The following is a 23,188-nucleotide window of genomic DNA, read 5'->3' as shown; positions in this document are numbered from 1 at the left end:
AGGGCAGCCTGTCACTCAAACCCACTACGCACGGCGTGTTAGCGCCGGACTGCCCTGGCCAGCACGAGCACAAACGCTTAAATACGAGAATCGCTTGCGTGCTTACAAGTTATAAAAGCGGCAACAGCGGCTCATGCATTAATTCACCTTCGAGAAAGACGCACATTTACGTTAGTGCAGTTGCTGTTTCACCTAATTTTAAATGATTACCGCGATTCTTCTTTCAGCAGAGTTGAGTGCTGCATTACTTCGTAGACAGTCCATCTTCCCATTCTTTGGCAAAGCATGACATTGTTCAATACCCAGGATTGAAGCAACTGTTACCCACCTTTTCAGCAGATACCAAAGACCAGTAGCACGTGTACCTGTATCACTTGACATGGTACATTTCAGGGAACCCATTCCACACAGCCATTGCTGCTGTCCTAAACTTTCTGGCATGCTTTGCCAGGTCACTTGGTTCAAGGGCGAAGCAGTTCCAGAATGTACAATCTGCTGAGCACTGCCAGACAACTTATCTGCACAACTGTCAAAACAAACAGATATGGACATGACAAAAAGTTCCTGCAAAACGACTTCTCTGTTTATTATTCAATGGATAGTCTTCGTCCAAAAAACAGCACTGTGTGCGTCGTGAGCACTGCCAGAGAACTTATCCGCACAACTGTCAAAACAAACAGATATGGACACGACAAAAAGTTCCTGCAAAACGACTTCTCTGTTTATTATTCAATGGATAGTCTTCGTCCAAAAAACAGCACTGTGTGCGTCGAGAATGTACAAGCGCTTGTTGAAATCTATTCGATGGCCTGAACTGCATTGTAACATGTAAGATGGCCCACGCAGGTGACAAATGTGACGAAATCAAAAATAAACTGAGGTAACAGAAGAGGCCTTGCCAGCATACAAAAGCAAACGAACAAAAAAAAAAAAAAAGGGGGGCAAGGAGACACCACACTGCAGTCCCCAATCCACATAAAATAAAGCAAAAAAAAAAAAAAAAATGACAGCCCAAAAATGAACACTTTAAGAAAACAGCCCTAACGCACTCCCCTCCCACTCGTTGGCCAACCCACCCCGGAGCCCTCCCCTGCTTGTCAAGATACAAAAGTTCATCGTCTCGATTCTCGGAGAAATTCTTCGTAGGCCGCCGCAACCTCATCGTCCATTTCATCATTGCAGTCGTTGGAGTAACCGCTGCCACCACTAAAAAAAAAGAAAAGAGGAGAAAATAAGAGAACAATTGCTTACAGGTATGAACAATATAGTTAGGGGGACACTGAATAAAAACACTAAATCAATCCAGGCTGATAAGTTACTCTCTCGAAACTCCACTAGTCAAAAGTTCAATTTTTGAATTTTGTGCCAACATCCCAGCACTAGTACGTCATTGTGACGTCACGGATTCCAAAGTAGTTCGTCGTATTTGGGCCGCTGTGGGTTGGTAAAAAAAATCTTGAAACTTGCAAAGTTTTCTCTTCAGCTTTCTTAGAATGCGATGTCATACATCTTTACCAATAAAAAAGTTAACTAGGCCCAAACTGATGCTATCAAAATCTGTGACATCACCGCAAGCTGGCGAGGGAAACTAAAGATGGCGTTAGCACCAATTTTTGTCTCTTTTCAGACTTACAAAGCATGCTCTCACTGTAGGAGTGACTTCCTCGTTATCGTAGAAGTTTACTTTACTATTATCGGCGCAAGTTATATTTTATAAGTTATATTTACACTTAACTATTATGGCTCAAGTTACATTTACGCTTAACTATAATGGCTCAGGTTATTTTTCTCTTTGACAAGGAAAGGACAAGATTAAATGATGACAAGGAAAATGCTAAACTGGTTAGATCGGCAAAGCTACAATGGATATGCACCAATCTAGCCATAATTCGTGTTGTTTATAGTCCCTTCAACATCACTGGTGAACCAGAAAAACCAACTTTATATTCATCAATGCTTTTTGCTAAGTGCCTATGTGTATGCTTGGTCAATGGAGAATAAAGGAGCTACCCACCTCCTCGGCATGAGAATTAAATGTGCTCAAAAATATTAATTACCAGATATCTAGTGATAACCAAAGTGAACAACTGCTATTTTAATGACACCTCAAAGTTAAGCATGTCTGTGTTCTAACAAAGTTTCATAACGTACTGAATGTTTTCTTATTTATAGCCCTATACAGAAATAAAAAATAAAAATAAATCGCTTGTGGCAGCTAGCACAATCCTAATCGTTGAGCTGCATTACTCGAAGAGGTGCCCATTACTTGCACGGGAAAATAAAAAGTATTATCATAATAGACTAAATAACAAAATATCATTAATCATATTTTGTACTAGTTACTCGAGGGCACAAGTTGCCTTTTATGAATTGTAGCCAGTGAGTTTGCAAAGCGTATCCACTTGAAGGAATTCTCAGAATGACACCAGTTTCGAGACATTTATTCCTAAAGTGTGTGACGATGTACAGTGGCATTCCAATTACTTTTTGTGATTCAATGCCTACAACAGTGTTTTGCTAAAAAAGAAAGTAAGTCGAAGAACTGCATTTTTTACCGTAAGGTTGACAGTGCCCATCCTGTACCATCCTCAGAGTTTGTTCGAAGTTGGTGTGCCTAGAAAACTCATCAGCTACAATTCATAAACTGGAATGTGCAGTTAAGTAATCAGTTAAAAATTTTGGCAGGTGATTGTGCACACACAAAAAAAATTATGGGGTGTTACATGGCAAAACAATGATCTGATTATGAGGCACACTGTATTGAGTGCTACAGATTCACTTTGACCATCCGGGATACTTTAGCGGGCACCTAAATATACGCGCACAAGCGTTTTTACATTTCACCCCCATCAAGACATGCCTGCTCCAATCAGGATTGAACCCATGGCCTCGAGCCTAGCGGCCACTGGGTTACCACTGTGGGCGATTATGCATTTCGGTTTATTGTGCTAGTTTTTCCCGCCTCTTCGAGTTTTCCTGCTCAAGGACCTGAATTGTGCTGGGTGATTTTTTTAAAGAACTCTGTATAATCTAAAAAAGCACACAGTTATAATGGTAAGACAAGTTCGTCTTACCATTATAACTGCATAACCTGAGCTGAATAAGGGAATACTTCTGTTATGTTTCATTACTTTTGCTTACAGACACCTGTTTCTGCTTGAGAAGAGTGCTACCAGAAAAAAAAAAGAGAGACTGCTATCGCTTCTTGCCACATGGTCTGAAGCATTACCATTGCTATCAGCAAAAGCAGTTCCGTTATCCGATAAGACAACAATAGCAGCTCCATACTCCAAAACGTGCATCCTGCATTCACCTGCCTGCGTGAATGCCGCTCGTATATATATATATATAAATATATATATACTATATATATATATAAAGTTATTTTTGAACCATGACAACGGTGTGCAAGCTTACCCAACTGACCGGTCAGTCTGACCTACTCTGCCAATTGTGCCCACTCCAATAATATCAGTGGTATACATTTACGCTTGGCAAGTGCACCTTTATGCTTGGCAAGAACAGTACGCTCAAGTTGAAAGTTTCAAGTGCAGGAAAGTTGACATAAATGCCCATGGTAAAAAACTTCTGTGGCAATGAACGCTAGGCTACGGAGGCAAAGCGCTCCTGAAAAAGTGACAACTGTGCCCTCGAAAAAAAAAAAAAAAAAAAAAAAAAAAAAAAAAAAACAAGTCCGACATTCTCATCCGGGTTCGTTTAAGCTGGGGAATACGAATGTACTTTCCATGGCTAGAAATAAAAGCGAACAAGTTATTTGAAGTTTCCTTCATGTGGTGTTTGGGCTTTTCATGCGGAGACATACACTGTGAGGTTAGGTTAATTCAAGCTACTGGCAACTTCCAGCTGACCCGAGCACAATTCAAACTTGCACATATTGTGGTCCAGAACAACTCATGAGTAGTAATCGTTAAGCGAAAATATGACAAAACATACAGGTGAAACAATTATATGGCAAAACAACTTTTTCCGTCATGTGCTGAAATAAAGCGGAGGAAAGCTTTACAAAAGGAAAGACAGCAGAGCAACCGCACATGCTTGTTAGGAATATCAGAGCCACCGATGCGCGACTGGTAGGGGTGTACAAATAATTATTTTTTGAATCTAATTTGCATATGAACCATATTGTGCCAGAAGCAAATCTAATCGAATACTTTTCAAACAGTTTTTGAATAATGAACCTCATCTCCTCATCCATCTAGACATCCTACTATATCAACAACGTTACCAGGTTTCTTTCATTCCAGTGCACCTTATGAAGTGTTGTTTATTAAAAGCACAAATAGAGCGTTAGGTGCAAACAAGCAGGTTGTTTCTGTACCGCGAGACTCATCGGTTAATTCGAATGATAGCACTTGAACACAGTATCATATAGCATGCTCCACTATGCAAGTTTTCATGTTTTGTATTTAGTAAGACCAGTTGCATGAAATTTAGCGCACAGTTGGCAATTTGAAGTATTCGAACACTATTTTAAAATATATTTGTACTTACGAATACTAAATACTGCCCATTCGATTCGGTCTTCTAATCAAATAGGGTAATATTCAATGCAAGCTTCAAATATTTGCACGCCCCTAGTGGCTGGGTCTGTAGTGCCAGATTGTAGCAGCGCCTGTCAGAATGCGCAGAAAATTTATTATTACATAGGGACATGTTAGGGCCACTCATGCCTTAGGAATGTCCAATCAGCGGCCATGTCTAGCCATGTTGCTAGGCTCTTGGAATCCAGAAAGTATAAATTAATCTTCCCTCACCAAATGAGACAACTTCAGAATGCTGAAAATCTGAAACACTGAAAATCTAAAAATTAATTGTAATTTTAAATTATTGCAAGTTACATGTACATGGAAGATTATGAGATGTTCACAGAAGTGGACACAATAAGAAAGCTTTATGGATCACCTTTCACATAAAGAACCTGTTTTTTTTTTTTTTTTTTTTTGCTAATCTTGTTAAGTCGTAAGGCTATGAATCACATGAGAGGAAGTGAAATTGTCGGGCCGGGAATTTGTTCAGGTGAATCCAACTATTGGTAGTAGCCTATAGTGGTGTCTTTCCTTCCCACATGCCTTATTCCATGCATCGCCCCTGCTTCCAAAATTTAAATTTCACTAAATGTTGAAGGCCATCACACTCACTCGGAGACTTCAAGGCCGCTCATCTGTTCTTCGAGGAGCAGTTCTTGAACAAAGTTCTCTTCTTCTCTGGAGAGCGGCACGCCATCGGGACCACACGTGATTGGAAGGTTCTGCACGACAGTAAAAGAACAGGCATCAAAATAGGTCACATTTTATGGAAGAAAAAAACTATGAGCACCCTGAAAGCGAAGGAGGGCATTGCATTTGGAGGGGGGAACGTACAATTTCTAAGCAAGGCAGTTAAAAAAAGGCAGGTAGAATCATTTATAAGGCCAACCGTAACAACACCTTGGGCCGTGTAAAAAAACCTAGCTTCAGGTAGCTTAGATCTAGAGCACCTTCTGTGCAAAGCTTTGCTTGAAATATGAGCGGATATGCCACGAAACACTCACTAAATTTGAAATTTTTGGTGCCGAATCGAGAAAAAAAAAAAAAAAAAACAGATCGCCATCATAACTGCTTGCCAGAAGTGACGCATCATAACATACGATTCTTTAGCATGACCTCCAAGATAAGGTGCTGCACACTGCACACTGAAAAATCTCAGAGGCCGCATGCTAATGCTTTCGTCGTATCCGTTAACTACCAGGTGCACGCATCATCTGCTTGGGTGCTGCTTAATGGCTGCTAATAAGAAAATTCGACGATAATCAGCCCTGCTGCAGCTTCGCCAAGATTGTTTCAGTAGTACACACTAGTACTCGAGTATTACGAATTTATCCAGTGAAACGCAATAAAACAAAGCATGAAAGGAAAACAGAAGCAATAGGCATGTCACGTAGGGAAAAATGAGGAAAAGAAAGCTGCCTCTCTACCACGACTCTGTGGTAAACGGCGGAAATCCGTTCCTTCCCCTGCTGTGAGACACGCGGATACACTCTCGCACAACTCCCTCTACTCTCGCAAGTTCCCGGGGAAAGGAGGACCGCCCATGCCCGAAGGAGGTGCCAACGAGACCGAGCAAAGCGGAAGCAGCTGAAGTCAGCCTGTTCCAAGAACGAGGGCAGAGGGTAAAGCCCCTCCATCCATATGCCACCGCTACTTTTGCTAAGTAACGCCAACCTTTGATGTGCGCCGCTGTTACCTGATGCGTCGCTCATACCAGTTCCACTTCTGCAATTTCCACTTCCGGGGTTTCCGTTTCCGGTTGTTCCGCTTCCGTGATTTCCGGTTCCCGAATTTTCGCTTGTCACATGCTCGCACCTCTATGCAGCAGTAACGTCACTTCCGATTAAAGCCAGAAGCTGGGGGTAAATTAAGCTTGACGCCGGAAGCTAAGGGGGGCGAGTGAGGGAGAAGCGCGAAAGAGGAGGTAGATTGGCGGTACTTGACCTTGTCGGCGAAAACGTGCATGTTGGCACGCCACGCAGCAGAAGAAACGGATTTCCGCCATTTTTTTTTCAGCACTTACAATGAAATAAGACAGCAGATACAGTAGAATATTGTTTTAACGAAGTTTCATCTGACACGAAAATACCCTCATTATATCCAATATTTGTTACAAACAGTTATTGCTTGCATGCCAATAGTGGCGATAAGCATTTTAAATGTACTTCATAAAAGTATCCGATAATTGGTTACAGTCTATTTCGGCCTATTTTTATGCCTACTGCAGGACAAAGGCCTCTCACAGCGGTCTCCAATTAGTCCAGTGTTGCACCAGCTGATTCCATCTTATGCTTGCAAATTTCCCAATTTTATCCCATCACCTAATTCTCGATCATCCTCGATTGCACTTTCCCTTCACCTTGGCACCAATTTTGTAACTCTAGTGGACCACCGGTTAGTTGCCCTGCGTTTTACATGGCCTGCCCAGATCCATTTCTTCCTCTTAATGTCAATTGGAATATTGACCACCCCTATTTGCTATCTAACCCACACCACCATTTTCTTGTCTCTTAAGGTTACACCTAGCATTCTCAGTTCCACTGCTCGTTGTGCAATCCCAACTTCTTAAGCTTTTTTGTTGACCTCCAAGTTTCCGCTCCATATGTCAGTACCGATATAACGCAACGACTGTACACTTTTCTTTTTAAGGATAGCGGTAAGCTGCTGTTCCTGACTTGGTAGTGCCTCCTGAATGCACTTCAACCAATCTACATTCTTCTGCAAATTTCCTTCTCATGACTAATCGGCCTAGATAAATGTACTCTTGCACAAATTCTAGAGGCTGACTGCCAATCACGAATTCTCATTCTCTTTACAGACTACTGAGCATTTAACATCGCTTGTTATATCGAGGTTTAACTTGTGGGAATCGTTCCGCCCCCCCCCCCCCCCCCCCCCCCCCATATCCCGAAATTTGGCGTTCCCAACGTGGGGCAAGCTCTTGGAAAACGGGACGACGATCGGTTCGGATGCGAGGAAGCCTGAAGGCTTTGTCCGGACCAGCGTTAGGCCTCACCCAAAGGCGTGATTGCTAACTAGATTGGGCGTGTGCTTTCTTGAGTGCGAATTAACGCTGCGCCAGTGTCGCCGAACTCGTGTAGACGCTGAGATTTGCAGCGAGTTTTCTCCTAAGAGTACGCCCGAAGCGAGTGAGTGCAGCAGCCGACGCAGGTGGTCGATTTTCCCTGTACATATGTAAATAGCATCCTTTCTGTATCTTTGGCCCTGGGAGCGGGCACCGGAAACGCTGGCTACGACGTCAGCGGGGCGCAGTCCCAGGAGTCGCCTCGAAAGCTGCGTGTTGAGCAGCGAGCGGGGACCACTTAGCTAGGCCTGCATCTCCTCACGGCGGCTCATTGGAACCCTTTATGGGTCTTTTGTGGCATTGGTATCCGTCATGGACACGATTAGGCCTAAGGCTCTGCGGAGCTGCCGGTCGCATGTTTGAAGACGACCATGCCGTGACATTTAGCGGGTGCAAACGAATTAGCTAGTTCTATATTCGCCTGAGCGGAGAAACCTCGTTCGAAATAGAAAGCTTATTTTGTTCAGTTGGACTCAATATTTTGCGGGCGGAATAACGGAAATCTCGGGGGACCATAGAGCGCTTTGTTCATACGAGCATCGCCCACTTTTACGCTGGATCGGACCGGAAAAATTCGGTCGAAGCGAACAAATTCATTAAAACGAACTGGATTGTTTTTTTTTCTCGTTGCCGCATAAAGCTATGCGGTAGATGGGTGGTTCAGCATCGTGTCAGACTGCCGAAGCTGCGGCGGCCTCTACTGCCTTAATTCTAAGTGTTTGTGGAGTGCATTTGAGCGACTTTGCAGAACGAGTGACGCCGCCTGGACTTGCTATTGCTGCCATCGTCCACGTCCCTGCCTGCTGTCTCGGCCCCTCCCTGTGCGCGGTTTGATGCAGCAGCACGTGGCAGCCACAATGAGGGAGGCCCACCATCATAAACTCCCACGAGGATGCGTCGGTGCAAGGTTCATCGTGCCGGCGGGCGCGCCACTTCGCGAAAGTCCTGAGCCGCTGTTCCCGGGTGGACATTGCGGCGCGCATCTTGAGGGCAAGCCGTCTTACGCCCCCAGTCATCCTCAACCACTGTCACAGCTGCCATATCTTGGCGGCCGCCACACAGGACTGTGCTGCCTATCAACGTGGATTCTGCCATTTCCTGCCGGAGTTTACCATTGCATCTGCCCGGATACTTTGTCAATGCTGTCGTTCCAGCGATTTCTCCCCCGTAGGGCAACATTTAAGGGTGGAGGGATGTGGGAATCCTTGGGTCCCATGACCGCCGCACGCGCAGCGAACGTCGCGGCAGACGCATGCGCGTTAGGAAGAGGTGGAAGAGGGGAAACTTTCCTTCCGCGGCCGGTGCATGGGAATCGTAAGTGCTATCAGCACCACCGGGTGGGTCACGTGAGATCCCGCTGACATCGCCCGAGTCTCTTTGGTCCCCGGCAAGCAGCGATGGCGGACGTCTCCGCCGCCGCTCCCGTATTCCCGCACGTAGTTAGTCAACAGTGTTCTTGCCACGGCAAACGCTGAGGCCGACCGTATTCCCCCAGTTGGCAAGTCGGAAGCCCTTCTTTACCTAGTGTATTATTCTCTTCGAGGGAACCCTCAGCGATGTCAACTATAGCTAGCTGGCCTGCTCGAAGTGTTAGTTGCAGTCGTAATAAATGCTTTCCGAGTGTACACGTGGTTGTCTATTGTTTCCTCAAGCTTGTACCGGACCGCGGTTGATGCTGCAGGCATGCGCCAACCGTGGGGCTTGGTGTGTCGAGGCAGAGGGCCGTGGGCATCCCCCCCCCCCCCATATCCTGACAAACTGTACTGAGCTGCTTAACATATGCTCAACCAATTCACCTAAGGTTTAACTTGTACAGATTTGTTTACCACGTTGTAACTAGCATTGCAGATGCCCTTTTAAACTGCCTCTCAGCACACCTGGGAAAGGCATCGCAATGCAATGAGAAACACAAAGTACAGAACACAAAACAGCGCAGGAGTTTTGTGTTCAAGTTTATATTGTGATGCCTTTTCCAAGTAGAAACCAACTAGCGCAAAAACGAGTTTTCTTCTGAGTTAACATATGCAATAGAGTAAGGGGCTGCACTCACTCATGTAAGAGCCACACCCCCCCTTGGCAACCCAATATTTGGGGAAGTGGGGAAGGAACTCACCCACTCTCGAATTCTGAGCATGTGGCGTGCAGTGTCTTTGGGCGTTGTTGTGAAAAGCTTAAACGTCAAAAGCATGTCTAATGCCATGGATGGAATAGAGGACGACTATATCCACAAATGTGCTGCTGAAAACATCCTCAGCAGCGGTGACAGTAGTGATAGTGGCGAGCCCTAGACAGGGAGACTATGTGCGTGACGTGCTCGCATGGACAAAGAAATGCATTACAAAAGCAACAGCGTGCACTCTTTTTGGTATGAAGGGGTCACAGATGCATTCCCCAGAAAAATTGGAATGAAATGACTCACGACCATTTAAAATCTGCACGTCGTCAAGATTGTGAAAAACAAAAACAAAACAAAAACAAGTGCAGCCCTTACACAAGTGCATACGGTACCTCTCTGCACAATTTGGCCACAGTGGCTGAGTGAGTCAGCAGTGTCAGTGCCACAGTGTGGGTCAGTGACAGCACGGACAACCGCCACAACCAAGCAAAAAGAATACAAACGACACAAAGAAACAAAAGACCAAACTTTTGAAGGAAAGGTGCATTACTTGTGCAAATATCCCAGGATTTGGAAGGAAGCAGCATGCGAGAAGGAAGGCAACAGTGCAGAGAGAAGCAGAAGTGGCAGCAGGGGGGGAACACACAGCACACAAACCCAAGAGGAACAAGCAAGCGACGAGGGAGGGGAGCACTTCGCTTATTGCTCATTAATCAGTGTAAAACCTGGAAAGAAGCGAGAGGAGACGGCATGCACTAACAGTTGCAGGCAGTTGGTACTGTTACAATCGAGTCCCGCTACAACGAAATTCACGGGACACGCAAAAAATTGCGTTGTGGCGAAACTTCACTGACGCTTTCGGAAGTTAGTATGTATACACGTACGCCAAACGGCAAAGCCGCGAACGAAACCGAAACCATCGTCCAGGAACTCTTCGCGATGGTGTGGGGGCAAAGGTTGAGATGTACCGAAGGCGGTCAATAAAGCGTCAAAATAACGAGAGAATGCATTTCGCGCCGCTCTTACAGAATTTTTCGTACATTGTGGCCGACACCTAAACGCGCGTGCCCGGCCAATCGCGAAACACTCATTTTGCAGCACATATGCACCGTCACAATGAAGCAGTTTGAATTATCACAATTTCACTATATATTTATGACAAAGTCGGCAAGCTTGTGCTAACCGGAAGTTTTATTTCCAGAAGTCGGTCAGCCTGAATTTCTTACGCTTCATGGCAAGCAAAGGCATTACACGAGTCTCACAGTCCGTTAAAAGAGCCATCGCAATGTCATTGTCGTGGGCTCTGATAACTTCTAAGATGAGGTCAAAAGGATTCATTACTTTCAAACCAGTCACCAGAATCCATGTGTCTAGCGGGCTGTCATTCTGTTGACAACAGCGGCTGCGGCGTGACCGCCGTATCTTGAAAGCAATCTGCGACGTGCACAAAGTGCGCGCCTACGCGGGCTTCATCTTCAAAGCAATCTGCAATGTGGGCTAAGTGCAAATAGTGCCGGTAGAGTCGTGTGCGCTGTGTTTTCGACATTTAGTTTCGCGTCGAAGCGAGCGACGGCACGGAGGTCAATTCGCTCACTGCTATTGCCGCCTTCTCACTCCAGCGTGTTGACACCGAGTTTCCGCGGTCATCGAGCGAGATGTGTTCATGTTTACGTGTGCACACGTTACACTGCGCTTGGTAATTTAGTTAGTAAGCGAATGTTTACAAGTTTATACGGCCGATAAAACTACTATCCTTAGTTCGTATAGCTGTCTGCTAATCTGCTATCGCAATCGATGCTTCGCCTTTTGGGTGAAACTGCGAAATTTTTTCCTTCTGCTTTATGCCTCGGCGATCATATGTGCCTTCTCCTTAAGAGAGCGAAATTTACGCTTCTTCGTTGGCGTATCCATTTCGACTGGACATGCACCACAGAAAACGGCAGCGATTGTGGTGATCTCATGCAGGCGCGTGATGACCACGCGTGGCTATGGATTGCACTGGCGTAAATCGGTACTTTGAATTTGATATCATTTGCGAAAACCTCGTTCAAGCAGACATACGATCGTCACAGCTTTGGAAGGGCCTTTTGACCATTCGGCAATTACAATTTCAATTCAGTCCCAGTTTCGTTCTCGAAAAGTTCGTTGAAGCGGAAATACCGAATAAAACGCCTTCGTTATGAAGAGACTTTTTTGTATTACTTTCTATGGGCAGCTGACGGGGAATCGGAAAACCTTCATTGTGGCGGAAATTTCATTGTAGCGGCATTCGTTGTAGGGGGATTCGACTGTATTCCACCACCCATCCGGTGGCAAAATAAAGCGAGAGCAATGTAGAGCAAAAAGAGGGCCAATGGAATACAGAATAACCCCAGCGCAGCTTTGACAATGTGGCACTCAGTTCCTTTCACTCACATTCGATGCAGAGACAATAGATCACTTTGGGGTCTGCCTGCACATGGTTCAATGCAGTTGCGCAATCGATCTCAGGCCTCTCCGCTAGTTTCTTTCCCTTGTCTAATGAACAAAAGTACCATATTTCCCTGCACGTAACGCACACCAAATATTCGAGAAATTGAAGTGCGAACTGTAGGCATCACATGAGCCTGTAAACATGATAACTGTGGCAGAAAAGGCAGAAAAGCCTGCATAAAAAGCGGCAGTAATATATGGCATCAAGTGGTCCTTTATCTATTCAACCCTTAACAGAGATAAAGAGATCAGAAGACTAAGCAAATGCTGTGCGCTTGCCAAAAGTGGTTGGCAACATGTAAGTGGCAGGAGTCAAAAGCAGGCACCTATACTTGCAGGGGTGGGACTGTCCAAAGTCATTTTGGCGCAATTTCTGGAGCAGGTCAAAATGTGCTTTGGAGCACTTTGGAGCAGACAAAATAGCATTTAGGAGCAGCTTGGAGCAGATTAAATTTCATTTTGGAGCAATTTGGAGCAGTTAAAATTTCGTTTTGAAGCAGTTTGGAGCAGGCTAATCTGAATTTTAGTGGAATAATGGAATACGGCAGCGCACTTCGAAACCACGACGAAACACAAAATAAACTACCAGGAAGCTCGTAGCAGAAGCGCACTTTGTAGCTATAGCGCACTAGAATATGGAAGAGCGGGTCGAGCGGCGGCTTGGCGCATGCTTTGCTGTACAGCTGGAAACATCGGTTGCACAATGATCAAACTATATATTCCCGCGTGTACACTCACGACAATACCGGAAAATGTTCTCAAATTATGCGGTCCAATCGACGCTGCAACATAATTTCTGGGTAACCATATGTCACTGCAGACGAAGAGCGCCACAATCAACCCTAGGCTGGTATAATGTAAAATCATTTCAATCTGTTTTTGATGCGATAGCAATTATATGGTCACTCCAGGCGCATTTCTGGCGTCTCAATCTCAATCTGCGTCGCCGTCGCAGTGATGTTCCATACAAAGCCCGGGAGCGATTACATCATTGCCGTGAGCTGTACACTGTATGTGCGAGTGAAAGTGCGAGGGCGAGCCGACGAGGGCGAGCCGACGAGGGCGAGCCGACGAGGGCGAGCCGACGAGGGCGAGCCGACGAGGGCGAGCCGACGAGGGCGAGCCGACGAGGGCGGCTCAATCTCACGCGCGCGAGCGGGGAAATCGGGGATGAAGCACGCCGTCTTTCATTGCGCGCAAGGCACCCCCTGGGGGAGGGGAGGGAGGGGTCGTTCTACTTCGGCGGCTGGCGCAGCCGTGCGGGCCATATCTTGAAAGCGATCTGCGATAGGGACAGAGTGCGAGTGCTGATAGCTTTGTGTACGCTGTTTTTCGCCGCTTAGCGTTGAAGCAAGACAGCACAAAGGTGAATTTGCTCGCTGCTGGCGCCGCGCTTGCTCACTCCAGCGTTTTCACAGCGAGTTTCTGCAGTAATCGAGTGAGATGTGCTTGTTTGCTTGTGCGCGCGACACTATGCTTGTTAATTCAGTGAGTGAACACGTGTTTACAAGTTTATACGGCCGATAAAACTACTATCCTTGCTTCTTATAGCTGTCTACAAATTTGCTATCGCAATCGTTGCTTTCGGGCGATACTGCGACTTTTTATTCCAAGTCCACCATCAGCCCTTCGTGCTAGGTCAAAATGGCTCAGGCTTCGCCCCTATGGGCATAAAAACAGATTGGAATAGTTTTATATTATACGGCCTTGGGGAGACAGACGCCCGCCCTCTGCACCCGCTACAGCACGTGCCTCCGAAATATCTAGTTTGCTCGCAGCGCTCTCAGCCTACTTTTTGTTGTGTTGCACTTCAGCTAGGGAGCGCTGCGCCGCTCGGCCCGTAGTCTAGTACACTCTAAACACAGCTGCAAAAGCCGTTTCGACAGCAGCGACAACAGCCGGCAGTGGCCGTGCGTGCGCCGGGCGGAGTGCCGAAAAGTCCATTGTTATAAGGGTGAAAATTACGAAACTCTGCGGGAAGTACCGTCACACGGTGTGCATAATGTGAATGGCTGCACTCTTTTTCGGAGAACGATTCCGCTCGCTGTTCGGCCGCTTTCCTGGAACGGCGCGGAAATTTGAAATTAGCAGTGAAGTTAGGGGGGGGGGGCTCTTGCGCGGGTGGGGGCGCTTGCTCGGAATTTTACGGTAGTCTATTCCTGCCACCACTGCACAAAAATGGCAAAATTAAGTTGATTTTTTGTGTACGCTGTGATGAAGAGGTTAAAATAAAATCACTCTTCTGTAGTACCAAGAAAGGCACTAGCATGAGTCAAGGCTTGGAAAGCCAGAAAAGACATAAAGGCAGATGATGCCACTGCCACAGAGTTGCCGCACAAGCTCGTGGTGACGTCGTGAATTCTGACGCCAAGTGCTCGGACCTCGTTAATTTCTGCACAGGTTCTGTATTCTAAAAAAAAAAAAAACAAGACTGAACTGGCAGTTTTAAGAATTTTCACTGCAGCGCAGCAGCCCAAATACAAGAAAATACGTTAACATCCACAACATCACACTGACATACCAGTGCAAGGGTTTAAGGCACAAAAGTTTAAAAATGAAAGAAGACAAAAAAAAAAAAAAAAAAAGGCACACACATACACACACAGAAACTCTGACCTTTATTTTATCTTCTATAAACCCACGTCTTATGCGAGTATGAAGTTGTGAAAGGATATTTTATCAGTCTAAACTTATTTAGTCTTTCTTTTTAGTTTGTCTCTAAGGATGCACCGGATCTGTCCTGCAGTGATGACGATCTCGAGGAAAAAAGTTTACAGAAGCTAGCTGTGAACAAGCGGTAAAGTGGCCTTGTAAGGGAGTCTTTCCTCTCCGCAAGTGAGCTCTTAAGGCTGGCAATTAGTCAGTCGCTGCTGTAAAAAAATCTTTTTTTCAAGCCAACTCACATCATCGGAAGCACAGCCAGACGGCGAGCTTGAAGAGGAAGACGATCGGCCCCAATTCTTCTCGCGGAGCTCCAGGACATTTTTAATCATCAGCGACGCAGTCCTGCAATACACACACAAAAGAAAATTTAAAATTATAATGAACACTCGCACATGCAGTTTACTGTTGATGAACAATCAAAATAAGAGTGTGCAAAAAGACACGTGGCTTTTTTGGCGCGTGTCAGGTAACTAAAGATGCAAGTAAGTAGATGGGGTATACAATATTTGCAAGCATTCAATCTTTGTTAATCTTAAGGGGACTGACAGCCGATTTTAAGGACCTACCATATTTATTCGAATCTAGGCCGATAGTTTATGTCAAATAATCATATACGAAACTCTAGGGTCGGCGTTGATTCGAGGATTTTAAAAAACGCGCGAATTTTTAACAGAAACTGATAAATATGGTGCACAGTTAGCGCCATCTAGAAAAGGCAGTATCGCAGCCGCTACTAGCCACGCCAGTAGCCACCTGAAGTACACGAGGGACATCGCCCTTTTGACCTGTGTCGTATCGGTATGGTGTAGCATCGGCACGCGGCATGACGTTATCGTAATGGCACCAAACAGGTGATGTCACTATGCTTTCTAACGAATACCGTATTTGCTCGAATCTAACACGCACTTTTAACACAACCCTACATCTGCGTTACCATATAGCCGTTGGCATTCCAAAATGGCCGCCTCGCAGGCGTGTCGAGCCTAGCTACTTCTAGCCTAGCTACCCTAGCTTCCTCCGTGTGTTGCAGTACACGTGCTTAGGCAATAGTCTACCGTCTGTCTTCACGTTCTCTGCGTCTGCTCTATCAGTATGAAGTACCGAGTTCATAATGATTCCGCATTTAAAAGGAAAGTGATCATGTGTGCGGAGACGGACAGAAATCGGGGCACCACGGGCGTTCGGAGAATCCAAAACTTGCGTGCAGGACGGCGCAAACAGAAGGAGAGGATTTTCGCGGGCAAAGTAATGCAGTTCGGTTTCAGTGGACCCAAGCAGGGCTTAATCTGCGACGATCCACTTGGGCAATGCGATCGCCTTGGCCCTATCTTGAAAGCAATCTGCGACGGGGAAAGTCCGCGGCGCGCTGTGTTTTCGCTGCTTATAGGTCGCGTTGAAGCGAGAGGCATGCTAGCACGAAGGTCAATTCACTCGCTGCGCTTCATCACTCCAGCGTTTTGACAGTTTGTTTCCGCGGTCAACGAGCGAGATGTGTTCATGTTTGCTTGCGCGCGCGCGACACCGTGCTCGTTAATTTATTTAGTGAGCGAACGTTTGCAAGTTTATACAGCCGATAAAACTGTCATCCTTACTTCGTATAGCGGTCTACTAATTTGCTATCGCATCCGATGCTTCACCTTTCGGGCGAAACTGAGACTTTTTTTATTCAACGCAACTTCAGTGCATCGGGAGGAAATCTTTTTTTCCAAATGACAAAGTTGTATTTCTGTTTGAAAGCCTGAGGTGCGTGGTACTGTAAAGGACTTCTTCGTCGTCATGGAAAACAGGGTGCGCGTTACAATTGAGGGCGCGTTAGAATCGAGTAAATACGGTAGTTGTACGAGCCGTAGAGGCATCGTCAAGCCTTCAAGCCGGGCGAGACTTCGGCATCGATAAGAAAAACGTCCGTCGTTGCAGGGGGCCACTGGAGATGCTTTTTGCGTAGCACCGCAACGAGGATGGCAAACACTGATCGTGCGCTCCTTCAAAAAGTGCAGCATCTCTAATGCACTTGATGGTACTGAAAATAGTGCACTGTTTAAAGATGGAAGATAGCGACGAGGCTAGCAGCGATGGCGATGTAGAACGAGCTCGGCATGTTCATATTTAAGGGGGGACGTGGCTTTGAAAATCAACTTCCCGATTTCTTCATGGATTTTGATGAAAATTGGCACAAATGTTTAGAATGCCTCCCTGATACTTCCATAAAAGTTTCAGAGTGATACCTTAAGAACATTTTATTGAGCAGAATTTTTCTCTCTTGAACTTTCTGGAGGGCCTGGGGAGCTTAAAAAACATGATGGAAGGCTCGTTGAGTATTGAATGCATAGCTCAATGCGTGCTGGAGGTCGTGACAGTCTTACTTTTTTTTTTCGCAACACAAATTTTTTAGATAGTCATTTTTGAAGTTACCTTCGCACAAAGCACACTTTCGGAGTGAACGAATAGCCACACCATAAATTTATAAAAAGTCAAGATAAAAATGAGAGACTGTCTCGACCTGCACTGTTGTCCAAGGAACGTGACAAAAAAAAAAAAAAAAAAAAAAAAAAAAAAAAAAAAAAAAAAAAACAGAATCAAAATAGGCTAAACGGTAACGAAGAAATCAGCTCCAGAAACTGAGCAGAAAGGCGAAAAAACAGTTTTGAGAAAACGGCTCTCAAAGTTTCCCCTTCTCTTCAGTTCTCTAAAACGCATCAAATTTGTAATCTTTGATGTGTTTTGTGATGTGGGGCTTCTTGGACATGTGGCCTCTGGTTTGCTGTGCCTTTGTTCTGTGTTTTTCATGTTTGTATGGCATTCTTTACTGCTGCTCTACAAAGAGCATGGTGCCTGGGTTTCAAACCAAGTGAGGTGCAGAACTATGTGGGCATAAATATACAGTAGTTCTAGTGTTGTACCTGCAGACTGCCTCATTGATAGCAGTCTCTAGTACAGTTAGTGAGGCATTGTTTTCTTTTGGTAGAATCGACCATGTTACTGAATTTTTGTATCATCTTCCATTGACAATGGCTATGGATGTTAGGAGAGACACTGATAGATAGGCAGCAATGCAGCTGCTAGGTGCTTTCCAGCCTGTACTTTTGTATGATGCCTCACTTCTGCAGCCAGGTGTCTGTGCCAGCCCAAGTGGCCTAGTGAACAGAGCTCATGATGAGGTTCTTTTTATGAAGGGGTGGTATGATAGGTATTGGTATGAGATATCGTACGTGGCAATACGATAATAGAGTCGGCGCCCGATGTGCTAAGTCGCGGGTCTGAGGTGCCGATGTGCGAAATGCCTGGTCGCGGGTCCAAAGAATAGACGCTCGGTGAGCTCAATCGCGCAGTCCGAGGTGCCGACGGGCGAAATGCCTGGCCGCGGGCTCGAGGAGTCGACGCTCGAGGTGCCGATGCGCGAAGTGCCTAGCCGCGGGTTCGAGGAGTCGACACTCGATGAGCGATGTGCCGACGCGCGAAATGCCTAGCCGGGGGCTCGAGGAGCCGACGCTCGATTAGATTAGCCGCGCAGTCCGAGGTGCCGACGCGCGAAATGCCTGGCCGCGGGCTCGGGGAGTCGACGCTCGCGATGCCGACGCACGAAGTGCCTAGCCGCGGGTCCGAGGTGTCGACTCTCGATGAGCGATGTGCCGACGCGCAAAATGCGTAGCCGCGGGCTCGAGGAGTCGACGCTCGATGTGCTTAGTTGCGCAGTCGGAGGCACCGATGCACGAAATGCTTAGGCAAGGATCCGAGAAGTCCGCGCACGATGTGCTTGATCGCCGAGTTGGAGGCGCCTACGCGCGAAAGGCTTAGCATCGTGTCCGAGGATTCCGTGCCCGAAGCTTGGTCGCGAAGTCCGCGTTGCCGATGGTCGGAATGCCTAGCCGCGGGTCTGAGACGTCCACAAAAAGCGGGATCGGCCACGCTACTGCGATGTCCGCATAGCGCCCGCTTTAACACTCGTCGAGATTACGGAAACTGTCCGGAGCTCGTGAGGAGACCGCAACAATCGGAACAGACGACGCCAACACGGAGCGAGCACCGGACCAATGGCAAACCGCGCTGGAGTCACGTGGCGGGCGCGGCCAATCGGTGGCTCCGGCAAGACCTTCAATCATTGGCTTTTTGTGTGCTCGTTTCTGTATGGAGGAGATAGCTGAAGCGGCAAATTTGAAGACAGAGGAATGCGCTTTCCAACGAGACCAAGATGGCGGCGCTCGGCTGCGCCGTTCCGGAGATATCGTGGCTTGAAAAACGCCGTTCTTTCGCGATTTCCGCGAAATCTTTCGGCACCTTGGCTGATACACCATTTTTTTTTAGAGCACTTCTACTTGGTTTTCAGCGATGATATTTCGGAATCAGATAGAATAAGAGTTATAGAAACTGAAAATTTGATTTTCAAAAAATCGATTTTTTAGCCATTTTTCGAGATGCGAAAGCCGCGTCCCCCCTTAAATATGCTGGAGCTTGCCAGAGAACTCTAACAACAGTGATGATGAGCATCGTTCGGAGAACCTTCCGGACGGTTCTCCGGAAGCATTGATTCTCCGGAAACACTCACCACCCAAACGTGACAGGCCTGCGATGGCAGTGTCGCTGGTGCTGAACTAGCAAAAAAGAAGCCCGCACGAAGTACATGTGCAATGTGTGCAACGTTCCGCTGTGTGCAACTTGCTTTGCACCATTTCACAAACAAATGTGAACTGCCTCAAGTGGACAGCGGGACATATGAGACCCACTTGATCAAAGTGACCTAACTGGTCAGTGGGACATATAGGTCCCACTTTTTTTCCGGAATAATACGCTTCTCGGCATTCGGATAGGTTTTTATGGAATCAAGAAGTGATAAATAGCTCACTCAAAATCTCTTACACAAGATAACAATTGTTTCCTCGTTGTGTCCACCAAAGGGTTCATAAATGCTGTTTCATTTTGCGAATGCTGTCCTCGCTTTTTTGTTCGGCCTACATTCAAGGTAGTTTTTTTTTTTTTTCTGGCTTCGAACTTTTGGGGGGTCGGCTTAGAAACGGGAGTCGGCGTAGATTCGAGTAAATATGGTAGTTTTTTTTATGTTGCAACGAAAAGCTCACCCTCAGTAGTGTTTACAGCTGCAACGATTACTTCAAAAAGTGCATGGATATTTTGTAAGCACAATTTTTTGCCCTGAGCAGCCTCTAAAAAAGTAAGAGTCCCTCCTCGAGCAACACTGAGAAGTGAGGGCGATGCCGATAGCCCGCCTCACAAATTGTGAAAGACGCCCGTCGTTCTGCTTTCACAGGAGCGAGTGCAAATGAGGTTAACCCCCTGCATTCGGACCTTTTCAACCACTTTTGAAAATAAGAAGCTGGTACAATACGCTTGCGTTGCTGTACAGACGTTTCTTACATTTGTACCGTGTTTTCCCCCAAGTACATGTGCACCTACGTTATGGCTGGCTGGTTCCCATCGTCGTTACTCTGTCGTTATACGAGCCAAGCCAACTCATTGAAAACGAAGGCGATGGCAGAGCCACATTTCTACTCACTACAAACGAAGTCCTATTTGCACATTGTAAATTATAAAAAACCTATAACAGAAAAAAGTGCACTGAATTTCAATACTAATAAAAAGAACAGGAACCGCGCGGGCCCACGCTGCCGTCCGGGCTAAGTTGACGGGGAGGGTTGCTTCTTTCATGAAGAGTATGAGGTCGAGAGGTAGGGTAAACGGAACAGGGGGTTTATTTACATCGGAAAGGCAAACTTATTTACAGGACATGGGGATACACGTACTCACTGGAGTATGGGGCACAGCACATTGTTCTCGTAGCATGAGCTACATGATGGAGCTGATGAGCGAGCACTGGCTACATCTCAGGGCAGATGGGAGAGCACTCTACATCACTAATAGAAGGTCATGTGGTAGACCTCTTATGCATCCTCATGTTCTTGCCGCGTGGGGCACCGAAGGTCATTTTTCGCGACTTTTAGTGAAGAATTAGATAAATAAAGTCACATTTAATGAGAAAAACATGGCTCGTTTTAACTAGTACAATAGGCAATCTTTCCATCAGTGGAGTTATCTCGATTCATGTTCCGAGTGGTTGTCTGTCCCTTTAAGCTGTCAGGATGTTAAGAGTTATAGGTGCTCCTTCAAGCCTCTTTCGTAACGTTCAAACAACACGCATCACACCCCATCGTCGCGTCTTGTAAGGTACAGGTTGACTGGATCAGAATGACTTGATTAAAATAGACACTGGTGACGTTATTCCGCCACTGTACTCTATACATGACTGCCAGCTGCTTGTAGTACAGGGTCTATTAAGATATGCCAAATGTGGAACTACATTTACTTGTCATAGTTGCCAAATTGGCTAGATATAGCGAATATGAAAGCACGCCTGTCAACGCTTGAACAAATGTTGACATTCAAGGTAAACTCAAGGATTAACAAGGACCGACAGATAACAGACTACAATAACAGATACCCCTGTCACATGGGCACCGTCTTTATCTCGAGAGAGATGCACTCGGTGTCACATGGTCGCACTTCCACTAAGGGAGCTTAATAGCGTTTGTACAGTCAACGACCGATTTTCCAGACGCCCGATTTTTCGGACATGCCCGATAATTCGGACACCTTCATGGCACCACCACGTGGTGTACCCCATAGAGTCAATGTATAAGAATGTCCGAAATTTCGGACGCAAAAAACCTCTGCCGTCCGATCCTCCGGACAATGTGCCATGACCGCAGGTCCGAAATGGCATCAATCAAAGCCACCAGCACTGCCATTTTCATTATCTTACCGCCTCAAAATGCCGCTCTCGCACACAGATTTGCTGGCAGCCGCAGCCACCACCACGGCAATGCTAGGCCAACTTCGGCGTTCACTACCAAGCTTCTTGCTGTCTAGTGTTGTGTTTTTCATTGAAACAATTCGCTGCTGTTAGCAATGGTACCGACCATTGCTAACAGCGACCTTTGCAATACTCGACTAATGGATTCAAAGCTGGAAAAGCACAGTGCGTTGAAAATGCCGGTTTTCGAAAGTCCACTACACCTCAATAAATACAGCAGTGTTATGCAGCGAAGCATACGCAAAGAATTGCGCTGAAGCATACCAAGAGTGAGAAGGGGCAACTGTCACGGGACACGGTATGTATTCCCTAATTATACCCGCATGTATCTGCCGTTTCCTATCACAGTACGAGCACTGAAATGCCTAATAAGTGTACTGGCAGGCCTTTAGAGCCATTTCGGACATGTCTGTGGCGATTTCAGCCCTTGGGGGCAGCAAAATACATGCATTCATTTTTTCGGAATGCCCGATTTTTTTGACATTTTCGCGACGCCTAGGGAGTCCGAAAAATCGGACGTTGACTGTATAAACGAGAATTTATTTATTGCTTGCATTAAAACTAATGTTGCGTGTGTTTAGAATGTTTCTATTGAAATAAATAAATGCTCGAGCACAATTCGGCAACAGTTTTGCTTGCTGCTGCACAATGCTCTCAACCTAGGCCGCTTGGCACCATGTTTTTCTCGTCTGTCGTGCAGTGGTCGTGCAGTGGTGCAGTGTGGTGCACTTATGACTGACACCGGGATAGTACACAGCATGCAAAATAAAAGGAAAGCTCACGAGGTCACCGTGCACGAAATGTTGCGTCTTTAATATAGATTGGATAAGTTCGTGTAGCGGAACGCAGAGCCTGCTACGCCATACATCAAAGGAAAACGCAGATAAGCACAGGGTGGCTAGTGTCACTGTCGGCACTGCTATGTTTAGCGAGCGCACTTTGATTTTCAACGAGGTGTACGTTTTTTGCATCGAGTTTATTGAATGTGGAAGGAGCATTAATTATAATAGCTACGAGTGTAATTAGAAGTTACAAGCTTGTACTTACAAAATAACCAAAACTACGAATTGCCCCCCTGGCAATTGCGAAACTGCGAATTGCCCCCCTCGCCTTTAAAAACTCGTTATTGGCCGTGTCACATGACCACAACTTCCTTAAAGCCTAACTCCCTAAGGAAGACTTGAGCTTCCTTATCCTAAAGGAGTCGGTGGATGCCCATGTGACACGGGTATAAAGCCCCCTCAGAATTTCTCTAGAGTTCTGGAACATTTCCACACCAGCATACTTACGGATCGATATCCGGCTTCTTCACGATCTCCCTGAGCTTGTCGAACACACTGTCCAATATGCAACCGTCGGCACCGGTTGATTCCGAATTGTCGAAGTCTTCCAAGCTGCTTCCCGTAAGCTGCGTGCAAAGACAAGATGTTTCCAGATGTCAGCATTAGAATCAACAAAGGACACTAGAGACAACAGCACTAAAT

General features: G+C 46.2%; 1 protein-coding gene across 1 annotated transcript in view; it reads right to left on the bottom strand.

Moving 5' to 3' along the window:
- Positions 1-699: 699 nt before the first annotated feature.
- The window catches only part of LOC119433818 (polyadenylate-binding protein-interacting protein 1), a 45,430-nt gene continuing 22,941 nt past the window's right edge, over positions 700-23,188 (bottom strand). The window contains exons 7-10 of the mRNA XM_037701078.2: positions 22,994-23,112; positions 15,124-15,226; positions 5,160-5,269; positions 700-1,206 (exon numbers count right to left, since the gene is read on the bottom strand). Of these exons, the coding sequence (XP_037557006.1) occupies positions 1,113-1,206; positions 5,160-5,269; positions 15,124-15,226; positions 22,994-23,112 (426 nt within the window). The 3' untranslated portion in view covers positions 700-1,112. The remainder of the gene's footprint in view (positions 1,207-5,159; positions 5,270-15,123; positions 15,227-22,993; positions 23,113-23,188) is intronic.

This window comes from Dermacentor silvarum, chromosome 11 (assembly GCF_013339745.2).
Source record: "Dermacentor silvarum isolate Dsil-2018 chromosome 11, BIME_Dsil_1.4, whole genome shotgun sequence".
Lineage (NCBI taxonomy): Eukaryota > Metazoa > Arthropoda > Arachnida > Ixodida > Ixodidae > Dermacentor > Dermacentor silvarum.
This window is presented reverse-complemented; position numbering and strand designations above follow the sequence as displayed.